The sequence below is a fragment of the Hipposideros armiger genome, unplaced genomic scaffold, assembly GCF_001890085.2.
Source record: "Hipposideros armiger isolate ML-2016 unplaced genomic scaffold, ASM189008v1 scaffold_148, whole genome shotgun sequence".
In the NCBI taxonomy this organism is placed as follows: domain Eukaryota; kingdom Metazoa; phylum Chordata; class Mammalia; order Chiroptera; family Hipposideridae; genus Hipposideros; species Hipposideros armiger.
This window is the reverse complement of record NW_017731498.1, coordinates 1,550,492-1,569,159: the sequence shown is the minus strand read 5'-3', so window position 1 is coordinate 1,569,159 and position 18,668 is coordinate 1,550,492. Positions and strand designations below refer to the sequence as shown.

General features: G+C 37.7%; 2 protein-coding genes across 10 annotated transcripts in view; one reads left to right on the top strand and one right to left on the bottom strand.

Moving 5' to 3' along the window:
- The window catches only part of PHF11 (PHD finger protein 11), a 31,674-nt gene extending 26,152 nt beyond the window's left edge, over nucleotides 1–5,522 (top strand). For all 4 annotated transcript variants that reach the window (XM_019650847.1, XM_019650846.1, XM_019650848.1 and 1 more), the window contains 2 exons: nucleotides 409–480; nucleotides 2,785–5,522. In XM_019650847.1, the coding sequence (XP_019506392.1) occupies nucleotides 409–480; nucleotides 2,785–2,939 (227 nt within the window). In that variant the 3' untranslated portion in view covers nucleotides 2,940–5,522. The remainder of the gene's footprint in view (nucleotides 1–408; nucleotides 481–2,784) is intronic.
- RCBTB1 (RCC1 and BTB domain containing protein 1) overlaps nucleotides 1–18,668 on the bottom strand; it is a 67,330-nt gene that overhangs the window by 10,085 nt on the left and 38,577 nt on the right. For 3 of the 6 annotated variants that reach the window (XM_019650844.1, XM_019650843.1, XM_019650845.1), the window contains 3 exons: nucleotides 18,325–18,476; nucleotides 17,664–17,794; nucleotides 5,439–7,654 (listed from right to left, as the gene is read on the bottom strand). In XM_019650844.1, the coding sequence (XP_019506389.1) occupies nucleotides 7,514–7,654; nucleotides 17,664–17,794; nucleotides 18,325–18,476 (424 nt within the window). In that variant the 3' untranslated portion in view covers nucleotides 5,439–7,513. Of the gene's footprint in view, nucleotides 1–566; nucleotides 1,027–5,438; nucleotides 7,655–11,092; nucleotides 11,459–17,663; nucleotides 17,795–18,324; nucleotides 18,477–18,668 lie in introns of those variants that run through there. The other 3 variants (XR_002124908.1, XR_002124910.1, XR_002124909.1) reach the window with 3 other exon arrangements.

Sequence of the window (18,668 nt, the reverse complement as noted above, 5' to 3'; positions counted from 1 at the left end):
ACCTTATTATAACCTATCCTGTGAGCTTAAAACCTTGATTATAAAACAGAGCTATTTTACAAAGAAAAGCTTGACAGTCTATACTTTAGGGAACAATATAAAATATATGCTTATTTGAAAGGGATTTTCTATAGGTCAAGACCAAAAAATGAAATTATAAGAGCCAACATTTCCAAAAGCTCTTTCATTGCATTCTTTTTATTCTTTTGTCTAGACCAAGTAATTCTCAAACTTGAGAATTTACATTGCTTACAAGTTCCCAGGTTACGCTGATGCTGCAGTCTAACACTCAAATTCTACAGAAGATGATTACTCTGTCTACTTTTCCTCCTTTTGGGTTATTTTGTGAAGTGTTTCTGCTTATATAAATTATTTAAATTAAAACTGAAAATGTTTTTCTCCCTCCAGAATATGAAGAAATTGGGACTTCACTTTTTGACTGTAGATTGTTTGAAGACACAGTTGCACATTTTCATGCAGGTATATGAGTTATAACCAAGCAGCCAAGTTTATATTTATCATAGATACTGAAATAACATAATACTATTCAGTTGATAAAAATCATATTTCAGGAGAATGTTCATTGTTTTATTAAATGAAAAAGCTCACTACAAAATAATATGACCCCTCACACACAGAAGACAAAATGTATAAAATACACAGCGACACATATGCACACAAAAATACCGCACCCAAATGGAAACAGTACTTCTCTCTAGATGGCTGGATTAGTGATTTCTTCTGTCCTTAGTACTGCATTGTATTTTCCACAGTTTCTAACATACATATAATACTTTGTGTAGAAACAACCAAAAATGGATCGCAAAATGGGAGTATCTGGGCCCCATGTTTGGAAATCGGCAGGAACGGCTGAGGCTTCCTTGGGCCTCTGCTGTCAGGAAGCCAGGCTCTGACCAGTTGTGCTGCCGTGTCTCCCTCTCACTTGCTGTGCTGTCTACCAATTTCAGTTCTTCCAACATTCATCTTCAGATCCAAGGGATGGGGGACGATTGTAACTGATTGGCTCTAAAGTTCACCAGAAAAAAAATGAGTGACAATAGCCAAGAAATTTTTGAAAAAGAAGAAACCTTGCGGGGGAGGGGGGAAGGCAGAGACTTAGGCTTTCTATAAAATATCAACTACTGGGTTGGCGGAAAAGTCATGACGCATTTTTGCAACGAAAAACATAGAAAAAAATACGTCATGACTTTTCCTACAATCCAGTATTTATTGAGTCGGTCCTTTCACCATTCTTTAAGACGCCTTCAAAACAGGCTGAATTTCCACTTGTGAGTCTGATCTGACTTGTCGATCAGGGCTGCCTGGCACCACTGGGCAGGCTATGTGCCCTACACTCTGTCCTTTTCCAGGGATGTGTCTGTCTATCCAGCAGATGGCTCTGTCCTTTTCCAGGGATGTGTCTGTCTGTCCAGCAGATGGTGTCTGGACAACAGGTTGTCCCAGTGGAGAAAATACTAGTCCATAACCCTGTCTCAATATACACAAGCTTTTCTCATTTTTGTTTTCAAATTACACATTTCTAATTTGAATTTTGTATCATATTTATAATCAACAGAAAAAATATTTTGTTAAATCTACCAAAAACAGTGTGTCTTTTACAGTCTCTTGAGAGTGTCTGCATGCCACTAAAGGGAATATCCATGTTTTTTTTTAAAAAGCAGCCTTTAAAATCTTTTTTCTAAAAGCTTTTTATTTTGTAGAGGACTTTCATCTGTGTTTTTCTTTCATATAAAAATGATATGTTTGGAAAATGTCACATGTCACCGCATGGGGAGTTGTGTGGCAGTGTATAGGTTACAGAGCAGTATTGGGGTTGGGGCACCAGGAGGAGACACAATTTGGAATCTCATGAGTAACCAGTTTAAAAGGCTTAACTTTTGACACCCCAACTGATAAAGGCTCTCTTGCTTAATTTAGCCTTTCTAATGTTCCAGAAAGTTAACTATAGGTATACATAGGTATTCTAAAGAAAGATGATGTATGTTTTCATAGTCTTCAATTTTGAGGTTTTTTAAAAAATGGCATTGCCACTGAGTAGTAGTTATTTATAAAGCCTAACTAAAGTAGTTTCTTAAGTTTCCACAATAAGCCTTCGTATTTCTAAATAAAATCAAAAGCTTCTATGTAACATTAAAAAGTGGATGCATTTTTATAAAAGATTTGCCCTCATCCTTGCTATCCTAACCACATGCCCTCCCCCATCATTTGTCAACAAATGGATAGTTATAGAGTTGCTGCTTTTGAGTTTTCAGAGATACACAAAAGGAACTTTTTCTGCTATAAATATGTACAAAAATCTTAAAAGATTTACTGATCAGCTTTATGTGCGATAAATACCAGAAATTCTATCCTGAATTAGAAGAGGAAGCAGAGGCATAAAAAACCAGTGCCTGCTCACAAAGACCCTAGAGCAGCAGTTCTCAACCTTCCTAATGCCGCGACCCCTTAATACAGTTCATGTTGTGGTGACCCCCAACCATAAAATTATTTTCGTTGCTACTCTATAACTGTAATTTTGCTACTGTTATGAATCGTAATGTAAATATCTTTTTGTTTTCCGATGGTCTTAGGCGACCCCTGTGAAAGGGTCGTTCGACCCCCAAAGGGGTCATGACCCACAGGTTGAGAACCGCTGCCCTAGATGCTCCTTATTCGGGGCACAGCTCTGGATACCAGGCACAAGCAAGTGAAAGAGGCTAGAAATAGTACATTATTTATAAAACTACTGAATAACTGAAATAACTTTATTTCTCCCTATCATAGCGTTAGAGAATAAAATTCATCAATTTGAAGAAAAACAGATGCAGCTGAAGGAAGAGACTGAGCTACTTCAGGATTTAAAACAAACCTTGTGCTCTGTTCAAGAAAATAGAGACCTTAGTTCAAGTTCTACTTCAGTATCTTCTCTATCTTCTTAAGAATTACCATTTCATAAGCCAGGACTCCGGCATAGTCGCAAGCAGGCTGAAAACTGGAGCCCCGGCCTGTGCAAGCCCCAAATCTTTAGGACAAAGCCTCTCATGGCTCTCGGGAGGGCAAACCTCAGTCCTTACCAGCTCTCCCCTGTTCATACCTGACTGGGTGTTTGCTGCCTCCCTCTTATTATCTCACTTCTCCTTACCTCTCCTCTCTGATAAAATGTTTCTCAGGTTCTGCTTGAGTAAATTGGATCATACCTCCCATCTCTCCCACCCTCAGTACTAAAACTCTTCCCTGGCTTCCTGCTGGTATACGGCCTCCCACCCCTGGCCCACTCCTTCCTGCTGATGCACTGCCTCTCACGCCTGCCCCACTTGGGTGACTTCCAGTAATACACCAGGTGCTCCTAGCCCCAGGGCCTTTGCATATCCTGTTGTGAAGTCTTAACTGCTCCTTTGCCTTTCTCTGACTGCTTCTGCAGATTTAATGATATGATGCAGATCTGATGATATGATACGGGTTCGCCTACTTCCTCCTTCATTCATATCACTTCCCAGTGTAACCCACCGTATCTCACATCACATCATTAGAGAATAAGCTCTCTGAGGGCAGGAACTCACTATTCTGTGTGTGCTCACTATCACATTCCCAGCATATTCAATAAATGTTTGTTGAATAAATGCACAAACGATCTTTATCTTTTGAGACTAGTTTCAGCCCATCATGCCTCTTATATATAATAAATTTGAATATTCTGTTTTACTTGTACTAAATTTACCTGTCTTCTCGTCACAAAGTCTAGTTTTTAAATTTCGGCCACAGCCACCACATGGGCATACATCATCTTCAAAATAAACATTAAAATTTAAAACTGGACTCTCAGAATAAGACCATCAGTGGGAATATGTAAGAATGAAAAAATAAAAGATAAGATTTTTCTCAAGCAATTCAGATTTTTATGCCCCACCACTATGTCTGACCCCTGAAAACCTCATACACGTTTCTAATTTTTTACTATAGTACCCTAATTAACTAATGCTCCATTTCATAATGAGTTTGATCTGAGTCCCCAGCATGGGGTCTGGCATGTAGAAGTACTCAAACACTATCTGATGAAGGAAGAATATGATGTAGATGAAAAAGAACGTGTCCATTCCTGTTGTAACAGCAACCCTAGCCCAAGTCATTCTTACCTGAGGGACAAAATATTAAATCAGTGGTTTTCAATTTTATGTGCACATAAGAATCACCTGGAGGATGACCCGCTGAATAAAGATTTCCCCGGTCTAGATAACTTCCTTTCCTGCTACGACATCCTATAGCAAAGCTTATTTGAGTAACAGTTTTAACAACATGATCTTTATTTAAAAGGAAACCTTTGTCCCCCACTTTACTTTCAAATTTAACCTGTCACACAGGAGGTAATCTTGGCACAATGCCCCTTGTGTTTGGCAGTCATGAAGTAGGCAAATATACTTAATCACATGCTACTGAAAACTTTAATCAAATTATGTAATCTACCCAAGTCTAATTCTGCCCACCTTATGGTACAAAACATGGGCACTAAAAAAAGTGCGTGTGCAGCACAGGGCATGACACATGGCTCCGAGGACAATAAATGTTCTCACACACACACCCCTAACAGGCCCTGGGGCTTCATTCGAATCAAACAAACTAGCTTCTGGACGCTCTGCAAGGCTCATTAGCTCCCACCTGTGCATCACTGCTTGTGCCACTCAGCTGTTGTTCTGGAAATGAGCTAAAAGACACTGTTCTCCCCCAACTGCACAAACATCTTCAGATACGCGTCTCATGTTAACTCTTGGGTTTCCTCTCACTGTCATGAAATGCTGTTTACAAATATGTTATTGTGCTGTTAATTCCTGAACTTCTCTCTGCTTCCAATAATTTATACATTCTCTGAGGACAGGGACTATGTCTTTCCCTTCATTTATGGGTAGTCCCAAAGGATCCCGATAACATTTTTCTGCTGTGGCAGTTCAATTGTACTATCTTTCAGTAGGAATAAAATTAAAGGATTTCTATGCTCTGTGTGTGTGTGTGTAACAGTTGACATATATGTGCATGGTGGTACCTGTTTTTAGCCTGATACCTGCTAAGATTCAGTACTGATTTTTAAAAAATTATTACAAAATACACATAACAAAATTTACTATGTTAACCATGTTTAAGTGCACAGTTTTGCAGCATTAAGCACATTCACATTGTTTTGCTACCATAACCCCCGTCCATCCACAGAACTCTTCTCATCTTGCAGCCCCTGGCAACCACCACTGTACTTTCTGTCCCCCCAAATCTGACTACTCTAGACAACTCATAGAAGTGGAATCACACAGTCTTTGTCCATGTGGAACGGGCTTATGTCACCTAGCATAATGTCTTCAAGGTTCAACCAAGTTGTAGCATCTGTCACAATTTCCTTCCTTTTCATAGCTGCATATTACTGATTTTTGAGGGGGGAAAAAACAACGATGTGCCTGTTTTAACATTATTTATTAACATCATTCTAAACATTACATAAATACAACCTATATACTAGCGTATCAAACAAGTTCCAGTAAGAAGTTCAAGAGTACATTTAGGGCTATTTTAAGAAATATGAATACTTTGGCTTTCATTATTACATCAGATGAAAAAAGCAATTCAAAGAATAGTTTTCATCTCCTCTATGATTAACAACAAAACCAAGTAGAAAAATAAGTGTATTTAAAAAAAAAGGATACTCAAGTACTTTTTGAAGGACTTATTCCTGTTCTCTTCACTACATACATACTCATACAAATTACTCAGTAATATGAGAAGTGGTGGTTCACCTATATTAGGACCTACTATTTTAATTTGTGCTTTATTTTTTAAGTTTTTTTTTCAAGTAAGAGCAATAGTAAACATACTGAAGTTCTTGTTTTGTCCAGATCGTAAGCCTACAGAACAGTGATTGTTACAAACACTACCCATCATAACTAACAATCAAATGAATGTGCACTTATCAACTTAGTAAGAAAAATTCTATCATGTTGCAGAACTAATTCTTAACCTAATAATGCACTGGGCTTCAATCATTTGCAATATGGTGAAGAAAAGGGGGCTGAGACCTCTATTTAGGTTTGTATATATTCTATCAATGAATGGACTATCTATGGGTCTTCACTCTCCCGCCACCACACACACTTAAAAACATTGCTAACAATAGTAGCTGCCACATGTTTTCACCCTCTTGTGAATTTGGCTCTGAAAATGTATTTAGGCTCCAAGTTCAGATGGATGGACCTTCCAAGCAGGAAACAGAGTTCACTAAGAGAACTCCCACAAATGGAAATGAGTCCGTGGGCCGGAGAGCAGAACAAAACTTTGTTCTTAAATTAAGCTTAATGGAAACACATGATAAAACTCATTCTTACCTTCCAAATCACACTTCATAACCAGACCCCCAAAACAACCAAGAAAACCATAATTTTGATCCTTTTTCAAAGTTCAATTGTGGTAAATATTAGACCTACCACAGTTAAAAGGAGAGGAAATCAAAAATGAAAGCTGGTTAAGTTACAAATAAGCAAATTGGTGATGGATTTGGCCTAGGTAAAAGAGATAAAATGAAGTCCTGTAAGGGTGTTGGTTTTAAGAACTACTTCTTTGAGTCAGATGTAGCCGATCTGATGGTTTAGCAGCCAGAATTCAGGAAGGCAAGAGTATATCGGATATGTCATTATTTTCCTCTTATGATTAGCATTAACGGTAAAGGGGTGGGGGGCATTTAAACTTCAGTCCTAAAATTTTATCTTAATAAAACACCATGAGATAATAGTGGAGATTCTGATTTGGACAAAAACCTTTGTCCAAACAAAGTTTCCTTCATTATCAACTCTTCCTAGGCAGTTCTAAATTAGTACTCTTTGTGTGTTTAAGTCTTAAAGAGAAATTTTGGCTAACCTAGAAATTTATCGCTACATAATTATCATTTTAATAGATTAACTCATATTAAACTGAATATTATTTTCATACACTATGAAGTTTTTAAAAAGTCCATACATAGTGCAAACACACAACAAAAGCCTCAAACAATCTCAACCATTCCTTCACAGTAAGGCAGTTGAACTAGCAACCACTGTAGTACTTCAACAAGCCCCCAAGTCAGCAAGTCACATCTTTAATTCACGGTGGGGCAGCTATGTCTACCTCACAATTCACAAACTATCTCAACTCCTAGTGTCAAAAAGGTTGTTGATATGTGAGCCAGGAGAGTTGCCACAAACTTCCCCTTTCCAAGTTCAGAAATTCCTCCAATCAAAAATGAAGAAAAAAACCCCAGCTGAACGTTACCCCTTTTACAATGTTCCAGACAAACCTATAGTCACTTTTAAAATACATTGTTTAAAATAGGTTCAGGAAAAGCCATACATCATTCATATATTCCTATGCAGAGAACTGTGTCTCACATGTGAAAAACACAACCTGATGGGTTTTTTACCTGCAGAATTACGTCACCTGTAGAGCACAAAGGACACACCATCACCACTGCCCCAGAGCAGTCACACAAAACGCAGCAGCCTTGGCTTCAGTTCTTAAAGGCTCCACATTTACTGGCTTTAGCAATGAATTCCTTTAGCAGAGGGCCATCCATTTGCCAAAATGCTGCAGTCTGTGTAACTTCTGTCAAATGATTGATGCAAAACTTAAAGCAGAATTCTTCTAAATCCTGGACACACACAACAAAAATAAAAACAAGAAGAGGCCTTTTTTTATTAACTTTGATTGAATTACTTCTCTCCAAACCCCTCACCCCAAATCTCTCCCCCTCCCCAATAGCTGAGGCCAGAAACTTCAAATGAGGCAAATGAGCGCCCTCAGGTAGGTGTCAGAAACACTCTTTACTCACAACACAGTAAGAGCACGGTTCCCCTACCTCGTCTGACTCTTCAAAACGTACCCACGGGCACACACAGCCTATGAGGGGAAGTTTCCTCATGATTATTACATAGTCTAGTCATACTCAAAGACTTTTAAAAAGCTGAAGGGAACTTTATTTAGTCTACAACATATGTTTCATCACATTCAAGAAGTCAGAGAAAAGAATTAAGATGTGGGTTTAGTTTAGGAAAGATAAGACTAAGCAATAGAAAAGTGATGAAAAGGTGCAGTCAATCTAAAGTGACTCATTAAAAAAATTCTAAGGACCTTAAATTCACTTTCATGATCTAAATAAAAATGCCTTAATTTTTAAAGCCACAAAGAATAATATACAACTTCCACTACACTACTTTCTCAGTCAATTCAGAGAAGAATATTCAGAGATTGGATTTTTCAGTCAGACAATTGGAAGTCACAAACTATCAACACTCACAAGGAAAGTAACACATATAAGTGGTAAACCAACACAATTTAAAATTCTATCTCTGCCTAGCAAATATATCGTCGTCCCCAGCAAAACTCTACTATAATGCTGTTTGTTCCTTCAAACGTTGGAATATACATTTATTAAAATCAATTAGGTACCTGGAATACAAAGACGACGTAGAAAAAAGCAAATCCCACTAAAAGCTCTTATCACAAATAGCTTCATTTTTATAACTTGGCTGGACATAGTGAAGGTACTTAGTATTCTATCAAACCAGGAAGTCAATAATATTTACACTCTACAGTTTTGGTATTACGTTTCCAGCACCAAGAAATAAGGATTTTAGGCAGAGGGGAGAAGGACCCACACAAACATATGGACATACCCCTTTTTTCTGCTCTCTCGGTGCAGACCTCTGAAAATAAAGACTTCCTTTATCCTAAGGGTCCATCAGTCCCTAGCTGAAAAGATGCTCCCCTCCAGTCACACAGCCAGTAGGAGATAACCCTCACCTAATGTGTATCAGCAAGCTGCCGCCAGTTGTTTTCTAGATAATTAAAAATGCATTTAAAATGTTATCACAATCTCTGGTTCCATATTTTTAATAGAGATTCCCAGTAGGCTGAGTGTGCAGCTGATTGCTCTGTGTATTATAATAAACTAAAATGTTCTACTGTATAAAACATTGCCACTCACCTTATTATTAAAGAAAAGGCACTACTCTTGCTATTATAACCCAATGGTTAGTAAATAGCTCTAGGTACTAAATTATATTCCACAGGGAGATAAAAGTTGTATTTTAATTTTATTTATCAAAAATAGAAGCTAGTTTATCTACACGTAACTTAGGAATAAGAAGCCAGTCATGAGCATAGAAATTCTTCAAACCATGTAATGTATCAGATAAGAATCTAAAGATAATAAGTTTTAATAAATCATTTCAAATTCAAAGGGAAAGAAGAGTGCGTGAAATTCTGGCGTTGTAAACCTTATCAACTTCTGTGTCTACTAATTTGGAATTCAAAATTTTTGTCATATATATAAAAATGAGTTTATTCAGTTTACTGATTATACAGATTACCTTGACTATAAACTTTAAGAACTTTTTAATGTAGTATAAGTATACAAACAGTGATTCTAATTACAAATCGGTTTATATATCTATGAAAATAGTTCTATCAATTTGCCTTCCATTCCCCTCCAATTAGTTTGAATTCGTGAGATTTCTCAGTATTCAACAAATTTTTAACAATTTCAGGCATTAAAAGTCTAACTAGAGAATACTGAAAATAATCTAAATCTCCATTGTTTAAGTAATTAATTGAACTTTGGTTAAGGCATAGCTTTGGAAAAAGATGCACTGAATGCACTTGGAGACAGAAAGTGGAATTTGCAAGTTCATCTGCATCAATCAATCTGAGAGTACCACAGCCTGGCAGATTCACTGAGCAACCAATGACCTGAACCAGGTTGCCTTCGATGTGTGAGTTAGAAAAACACTTCTGATAACTCAAATCCTATAAAAATCTACAGGATCTGTTCACCTCATTCTGCAAATGATCAGATCTTCAATTACCTAGAAAAAAAATGCAGCTCTTACCTAACTGATATGTCAACTATAACAGGATTGTTGAGATTTAAATAAAACATTTCCAAGGATGAGATCACTTCACCAATAGATGAATAAAATTCATAACAGAAGGAAAGAGTCCTCTCAAGGCCCATGGAATAGGGAAGCGGGAGAGGGTGTAAAATCAAGGGATGTAATACATTATTCCTGGTATTTTAGAAACTCAAGTCCATGTTTATGATATTTTCTGGTAAAATTATTATAAAGGTGTTCTGAAGAAAATAGTATAAAATATCAGATTTTCTGTAATTAGCAAAAAGACCAAATTAAAAATTGCTATTCTGAAATAATTTATAATTTTTTTTCAAATTTTTAAACATTTAAATTAATTATTTCAATCACTATACATACTCTGAAAATAAGTTATTTTTCCTTTCCACAGATTTTCTTTAGTAATAAACAAAACACAGAATTGATGGTCTTAATATCAACATTTTAAAAATGTGAATGTGTTTTAATGGAGTTATCCAGTCCTGAAATCCCAAAGCTAACATAGTTAAAGCTGTCTTGTGGAAGGCCACTTGGCCATGGTAAGACAGGCTGCCTTTGTGTCACAAGCCACCCCTGAGACACAATCCAGATGGCAAGAGATGGTGAACCACACCTAACTCTGTCCAAATTTGTTGTTGAAGTAATTGCAAAACAAAACCCCAAAACCATAAGTCTAGAATTAATTTTACAGTAAATCGAGTACAAAATATTCCACATGAAAGTGGATTGTTTTTGTCTTTTAGAATATATTTAAATGTCTTACCACATGGGAAGAAAATAAAGGTGCATTCTCTCATTACCCCAAAAATATTTTACAGTTTATTGATCACAGAAGTTTTAATTTGGCCCTCAGAAAGAAGAAAAAAAAATGCTGATCCTCTGGTTTTAGCACAAAGTTTTCCAATACTCACATACCAAACCAATTTTGAAATTAGATTTCTGGGTTATTTACTGCTTCCTACCAAAAGCAAAATTCTAAGACATACATTGCTCAGCAAGTAGGATTTTCTGGGAAGTTTTCTAATCTGCTTAAACAAATAATATGTCTCAACTATTTCTCCTAATGTTCAAATATACACAGAAAACAAAAATTTCCTGCAAAGAAACAGTATAAATAGAACCATTTCAATTTTTTTATAATGTGACACAGAACTATCTTGAGACAATGTTTTACTCACATTTTCTCCCTTGATGTCAATATTTATTCGGATTTGTGCTAGAGTAATATTTAAGTTCTCCTTCTCCAAGTCCTTCTTTACTTTATTAAAACTTGTAGAAAGTTGACAGTGCAGTCATAATGCAAGGGCTCCACAACAGTCAGCTTACTTTCAAAAAAATCTTCATAACTACCGAGTCAGTATATTTTTGTTGCTTTTATGTGTGTACATTTGCTTGAAAATTATCTTGTCAAAAGGGGGTATGGAGGAACCACAATAACTTTTACAAAAAAGGGAAGAAACGTGAGAAGCAGGTAGTTTCCATCTTCCTAGCATTTCAACTCATAGACTGAAGCAAAAGTCATCTAGTATCCCCAAGTTGAGCTCCTGAAAATAACAGTTTTTGCAGTTAATTTCCAATCTAGCTTAGTTGTAGCTTCCCATCAACTAATAGATATAGTAAGTGGATTTTATTTTTATATTTTAAAGACTTACTACATTCAATAGCATTAAGGAAATAAAATGTAAAAGTACATTAGTCAATTATATAATTCCTATCAGAACCAAAAAAATACAGCCTAGAGAGAAGTGATTCTTTTTATTTTTGTTTTCTATTTTTTTCTATATTAAATGGGTAGTATTTGTAGGTGTTTTTTTGTTTTTGTTCTTTACTTTTTTAATAAGCACACTTTCATGGTTAGGTGTTTCAAATACAGTCATTCATTTAACTTGACATATATTTTTTAATACCAACTATATGCACACACTGTGACAGGTTCTGGGGAATCACATGCATTTGTGGTGTCAAATAAGGGACAGTTTTTAATCTGTTTATACTTCATATGAAAACTAGTAAAAGGAATTGATCAACTGGCATAAAATTTTTTCTGTAAATTTTCTGGGGTAGATTTCAGCTGGAAGAAATTTCAAGCAACTAGAACTGAGATGTTTGCCTCTGCCCAAGTGATTTTAGTTAGCAAGATCCCATCCCAAGAATATGGAACTCACTAGCAGTGAGAAGGAGTAGGGAAAGACACAGAAGAGATTCTAAAATCAATCACCAAATGGAGAGAAAAGGCACTGCCAATTTAAAATTATATCATTTGGTGGAAATTAAATCTAAAGAAATAGCATTTCTAATAAAGAATGTCATGGTGTCAAAGAAAGGGTAGGAAAAAACATTATACTTCCATTTTCTATTGGAAATAATATCCTTTGATCATTATTCCATCTGTTGAAATGGCTGCAGAAAAGTCAGCTATATTTGACTTTATCAAATATTTATAATCATACTATAATCTCAAATAAAAATAGAATACATTTTGAAAATACAAGACATAATGGTCCACTTCAATCCCTAAGTGTAACAAAGGTGAAGTCTGTCCTCCACCACATCGCCAAGGCCACACCTGCAGATCTTTGCAGGCACTGGGTAAATTTCCTGATACCAGGTATTTTGCCTTATCATATGATGACAAAATACTTACAAGTTCCTGTCAAGATGGTGGAGTAGGTAAACGCTGTGCTTGCCTCCTCTCATGACCACATCAAAAGTACAACTAAACTACAGAATGACCATCACTGAGAATCACCTGAAGTCTAACTGAACCGAAGCCCTACAACGGCAGACATATAGAAGCAGCAACCTCAAGACTGGTAGGAGGGGCAGAGACATGGAAAGGGCTGGTTCCACATCCGCGTGTGACCATTAAAAATCAGAAAGGATATCTCAGCTGTGGAGGTATCCCCCGGTGGAGCAAGGGACCCCAACCCTAAATCAGGCTCCCCAGCCCAGGGTTCTAGTGCCAGGGAGAAAAGTCCCCATGACTTCTGACTCTGATAAACAGCGGAGATTGTGGTTGAGTGAGACAGAGGGCAGATGCAGTCCCAGGTGTTTGTCTTAAAGGGCCCACACACAGACTTACTTGCAAACAGACTCTCTTACTCTGAGCTCCAGCACCGGGGAAGCAGCTCAAAAGGCAACAGGGACATATGGGGAGGAATTGAATTGTCTGGCTGCAGGGTGAGGGCTGGAGCGGCAGCTTTCTCCCACAGAGAAGTGCTGGCAGAAGGCACTGTTCCTCTCTTGAGCCCTTCCCCCATCCCAGCATGCAAATGCAGGCAGCTACCATATCTGAGTCTCCATCAACCTAGCTAACACCATGCGTCTGTGTTGGGAGCCATCTTAGAATGGTGCAACTCTAGACTGACTGCAGGTAGAGAATGGCAGGTGGCTACAGACCCCCATGTTCTGTGTGCTGAGAAAAAGACTGCAAAATTACACGTTAGCTAAACAGCAAAAGGGGAGCTGCTAACACAGTAACCCAACAACGCCTAGCTCATCTCCTGTGCCATGGAAAAACAAGTTCCTAAACCACAACCACCAGACCCTCAGATGTCACTGTCTATGGACTTATGAACTTTAAAACCTTCCACCATGGACTTATGAACTTTGGAACTTTCCACCATGGAGTTGCTGACAGTTGCTGTTTGCCTCAGTTTCACCATACTTAAAATATATCATTAGTCTATGCTATGTAATCATGTAACTTGTTGCCAAGAGATTATCTCACCTCCAAACCCCTGCGTCAGGAACATTGGTTCCACATTCCCCAAAAACCCCCTACCAAATCCCCTATGCTTAGATAAGAAATTACTCCTGGTAAAAGAGGAACTTGCCTTCTATATAAGCAATATGCCTTTTAACAAATGCTGTCACTCTCTGCCATCAGCAGTTAGTGAACCTCCTAATCCCAACTTTGGTGTCTATGCCATTTCCTATTTTTGTTTTTCATTTCCTCATGCTGATCAATCCTGCTCAGGGACCATTCGGTGGGTTCCTGGCCTGATCATCCAGGTGCCCCAGCTGTCGAGCTGGCTCTCGACAAGTCTGCCTTGGTGATTCCCTGAGACCTCACCCCACCCACCTTACAGGCCCACTCAGGCCACTTCCAGAAGCTTTTCCATACAAACAGCCTATCTTAGCTAATGCTACAGACTTTCCTAAGTCTCTCAAGGGTTCACAAACCCTAAACAAGCATCATCTAGCCTCAGCATGCCTCGTACCCCTTACTAAGCAGCCACAAGCCTGGCACTAGTGGTGGCTAGCTTTGGTTCAGAGTTTTGCCTCTCCCAGGCACCACCAAGCTCAGTACAAGTGGCAAACATCTGCAGATCACTTTGTAGCTCCTACCAAGTAGTCCCAGGCAGGATACAGGCAGCGGATGACTTTGGCCTGCACCAGAGCCCCTCCCAAGAGGTCCCAGAACCAACACACCTGGTGGCCAGGCTCAGAGCACCAACCAACAACCTCTACAAATGATACACCCAAAGGGCAAACTGGGCAGGCACCAGAGCCCTGCTAAAGTGAATCCTGTTCCATAGGGTAAGCCCCTGCACAATAGCTCCTCCACTGTAGTTATGGCCAGTACTCACAATCAATCACCCTGAGGGTCAACCCCTCCCACTGACGTGGCAACAGCAATCAAGACTCAACTACAACAGGAGGGCAAACACAACCCACACAAAGGACACACCTGGAGCACCCTGCTAGGTGACCAGGGAAACTGTGCCACTGGATTCCACAGAACACCTACTACGTAAGGCCACTTTACTAAGACCGGGACATATAATAGCTCTACCTAATACATAGAAACAAAAACAGGGAGGCAGCCAAAATGGAGAGACAAAGAAACTGTCCCAAATAAAAGAACAAAGCTTCAGAAAAAGAACTAAACAAATAGAGACAAGCGATCTACCAGATGCAGAGTTCAATACACTGGTTATAAGTATGCTCAATTATCTCAGTGAGAACTTCAACGAAAAGATAGAAAACATATAAATGGAGATAGAAAACATAAAAAAGAGCCAGTCAAAAATGAAGAAAACAATAACTGAAATGAAGAACACATTAGAGGGAATCAACAGCAGACTAGATGTAGCAGAGGATCAAATCAACAATTTGGAAAATAAGAAAGCAGAAAACACCCAATCAGAACAGAAAAAAAAAATTAAAAAACTGAGGATGATTTAGGGGCCTCTGTGACAACATCAAGCATACCAACTTGCAACATAGGGGTACCAGAAGGAGAAGAGACAGAGCAAGGAATTGAAAACCTATTTGAAGAAATAATGATGGGAAACCTCCCTAACCTGGTGAAGGAAATAGACATACAAGCCCAGGAAGCACAGAGTCCTAAATAAAATGAACCCAAACAGGTCCACACCAAGGCACATCATAATTAAACCGCCAAAGGTTAAAGACAAAGAGAGAATCATAAAAGCAGTAAGAAACAATCAGTTAGTTACCTACAAGGGAGCTCCCATAAGACTGTCAACTGATTTCTCAACAGAAACTGTGCAGGCCAGAAGGGACTGGCACTAAATATTCAAAGTGATGAAAAGCAAGGACCTACAACTACGATCACACTACCCAGAAAAGCTATCACTTAGAATTGAAGGACAGTGGGGTGGCCGGTTAGCTAAGGTGGTTCAAGCATGGTGCTAACACCAAGGTTGCCAGTTCAATCCCCATATGGGCCACTGTGAGCTGCGCCCTTAAAAAAAAAAAAAAGAATTGAAGGACAGATACAGTGCTTCCCAGACAAGAAAAAGCTAAAGAGGTTCATCACCACCAAACCAGTATTACAAGAAACCTTAAAGGGACTTCTTTAAGAAGAAGAAAAATATTAAAAATATAAATAATAAAAGGGCAATAACTACATATCTATCAACAATTACTTTCAACATAAAAATTAAGTAAAAAAATAGGGTAGCTGAATGAATAAGAAAACAAGACCCTTACATATGCTGCCTACAAGAGACTCACTTCAGTTCGAAAGACACAGAGACTGAAAGTAAAGCAATGGAAACAGATATTTCATGAAAATGGAAAAAAAAAAAAAAAAAGCTGGGGTAGCAGCACTTATACCAGTCAAAACAGATTTTAAAGCAAAGGCTATAACAAGAGACAAAGAAGGATCCAGTAACCCCACTTCTGGGTATTTATGCAAAGAAACCCAAAACGCTACTTTGAGGGGATGTGTACATTCATATGTTCATTGCAGCGTTGTTTACAATGGCCAAGATGTGGAGGCAGCCTGGGTGTTCATCAATGGATGAGTAGACAAAGAGTAGGTGGTACATATACGCAATGGAATATTATTCAGCCATAAAAAAAGAATGAAATCTTGACATTTGCAACATGGTTGGACCTAGAGGGTATTATGATAATGAAATAAAACAGACAGAGAAAGGCAAATACCATGATTTCACTTATACGTAGAATCTAAAAATCAAAATAATGGAACAAACAAAACAGGAACAAACTCATAGATACCAAGAATATTTTGATGGTTGCCAGAAGGGATGTAGGTTGAGAGGATGGGTGAAGGGGGGGATGGGATTAAGAAATACAAACTGGTAGTTACAAAATAGTCATGGGGATGTAAAATATACCACAGGGAATATAGTCAATAATACTGTAATAACTATGTATGGTGTCAGATGGGTACTAGATGTATTGGGGTGATCAACTGTAAGTTATATAACTGTCTAATCATTATGCTGTACACCTGAACCTAATATAATATTCTATGGCAACTGTAATCAAAAAATAAAAGAATAAAAAATACTTGTAAGAATAGATTAACTGTGCCATTTAGCTAGACATCTTGAACTACTGGGTTGTCGGAAAAGTCATGACGCATTTTTGCAATGAAAAACATAGAAAAATACATCACAACTTTTCCGACGACCCAAGACAAAGCTATTGCTCTCTCTCTTTTATTCCCTATGAGTTTGTAAAACCAACTATGCTAGCCTTTAGCTCACTAATTATCTTTAAAGCTCCCTTTAGGTGGTTCAACAAATATTTAAAACCCAGAGCCTATATGCCAGGCACTATAGGGTACACAGATGAATAAGATACAGTTTCTGCTCATGAGGAGCTTACAATCTGATGACACTTTGGTTCTTAACTTTAAGAGAATGCACATAAACACAAAATTTCAGACTCCCAAAAGCCCTTTCATTCACAAACTCTCTCAAGAATCATGAATCCCAGATTAAGAATTCAATCCAGTGCAAAAACAAACAAACAAACAAACAAACAAACAAAAAGGAGTCCAAAGGAAGTTCTTCGCACATGAATAACTGTGTTACAATTAGACAATGATAGAATTTCGGGGCATACACAGATATGAATCATATGGGCACCCTTGGCTTATGAAAAGGTAGAATTGAGGAGACAGCAAAGTGGGTCTTAAAAAAAACATATATGCTGACCTTGAGAAATACTTGAACTAAAATACGCTGTTTGTTAGTCCAATTAGATGTGCACTTCATATTCCAACCTGCAGTACAGCTGCTTGGACCTCAATTAGTCTCTTATTGTAGTTTATAATGAAAGCAGAGGAAAAACCATTTTTGAAACTATGAACAGAGAATAAAGAAGCAGGGCCAGATTTCATATTTTAGGAATCAGTCTGTTCACTCATTCCCTAAATAGAAGGAGATGTTACTCATGATGGTCTTTGTCTCATGCAAGAAAAGGAAGGAAAGGAGCACACTTTCGTTTGTGGTTTTATGTTACCTCCGCATCATATCTGACTGCAGCAGAGAATAATGAAAAGGCATTCTCTACAGTGATTCCTCGCTTGATAATGTGCTGACAGAGTTTTTTCAGTCTGTTTTCACAGTAAGATGTCGCCAAATCCAAAAGACCTAAAAGTAAAAAGTGTGGAAGGTTTAATAAAGTTTATGATAATTTCCCTAATTTCTCTATATTTTTTTCATTTTGGTGCATAGAATTATGTAGGTAAATCAGCAGAAGTTTCCTAGTGAATAATACTCTGAGTTTTATTAAATAAGTTCTCTTTGTTACTCCCTACCACTCCCACCTCCCAAACATATCTCTCCGATACTCACTTGGTACTGTTTCTTGTATGGTACAAAAGAATGGAAAAAATGGAACTGCTCCCCTCATTTTCTTTCCAAAATGATAGGCTAAATCCATTAACAAATCATACTTCAGTATTAAATAAGTTAAAATAAGTCCACAGTCATAAATAAACTGTGTGCATAATTATTAACCATAACTATACAATATTTTTTAACATATTTGCTTCAAATACTTTTTAAAAACCATATAAAAGCCTGAAATAAACCTGAAACTTTATAATTCAATATTGCAAAAAGATGAGGAGATATACTTCTGACCAGTGACTTGGCTAGTCCCAATGTGACTGAGGTACCTATAGCATCTTCAGGTGGCAGGTCAACTGTGTCTGTGTAGAGGTACTGGAGGAAGGCACGATACACTGGATAAGAAAACTGGTCTATTTCTATCACTTCTTTCATGTCCTCATTCCAATAAGACTGGAACATGGATCGAAAGTGCTCACACCTAAAACAGTACAGCAAAAGTTACCTAATTCAGCTGATGGAATCAGACAAACAAATATTACAGGTATCCTTAACTACTATATATTTGGACCCGCACACATAAGGATCGTGAATCTTTAGCTGGCACCCTAAAAACATTGCACATTCAAGGATTTTGATATTTGCCTTTTGTGTACAGTCACTTTCATTTTTG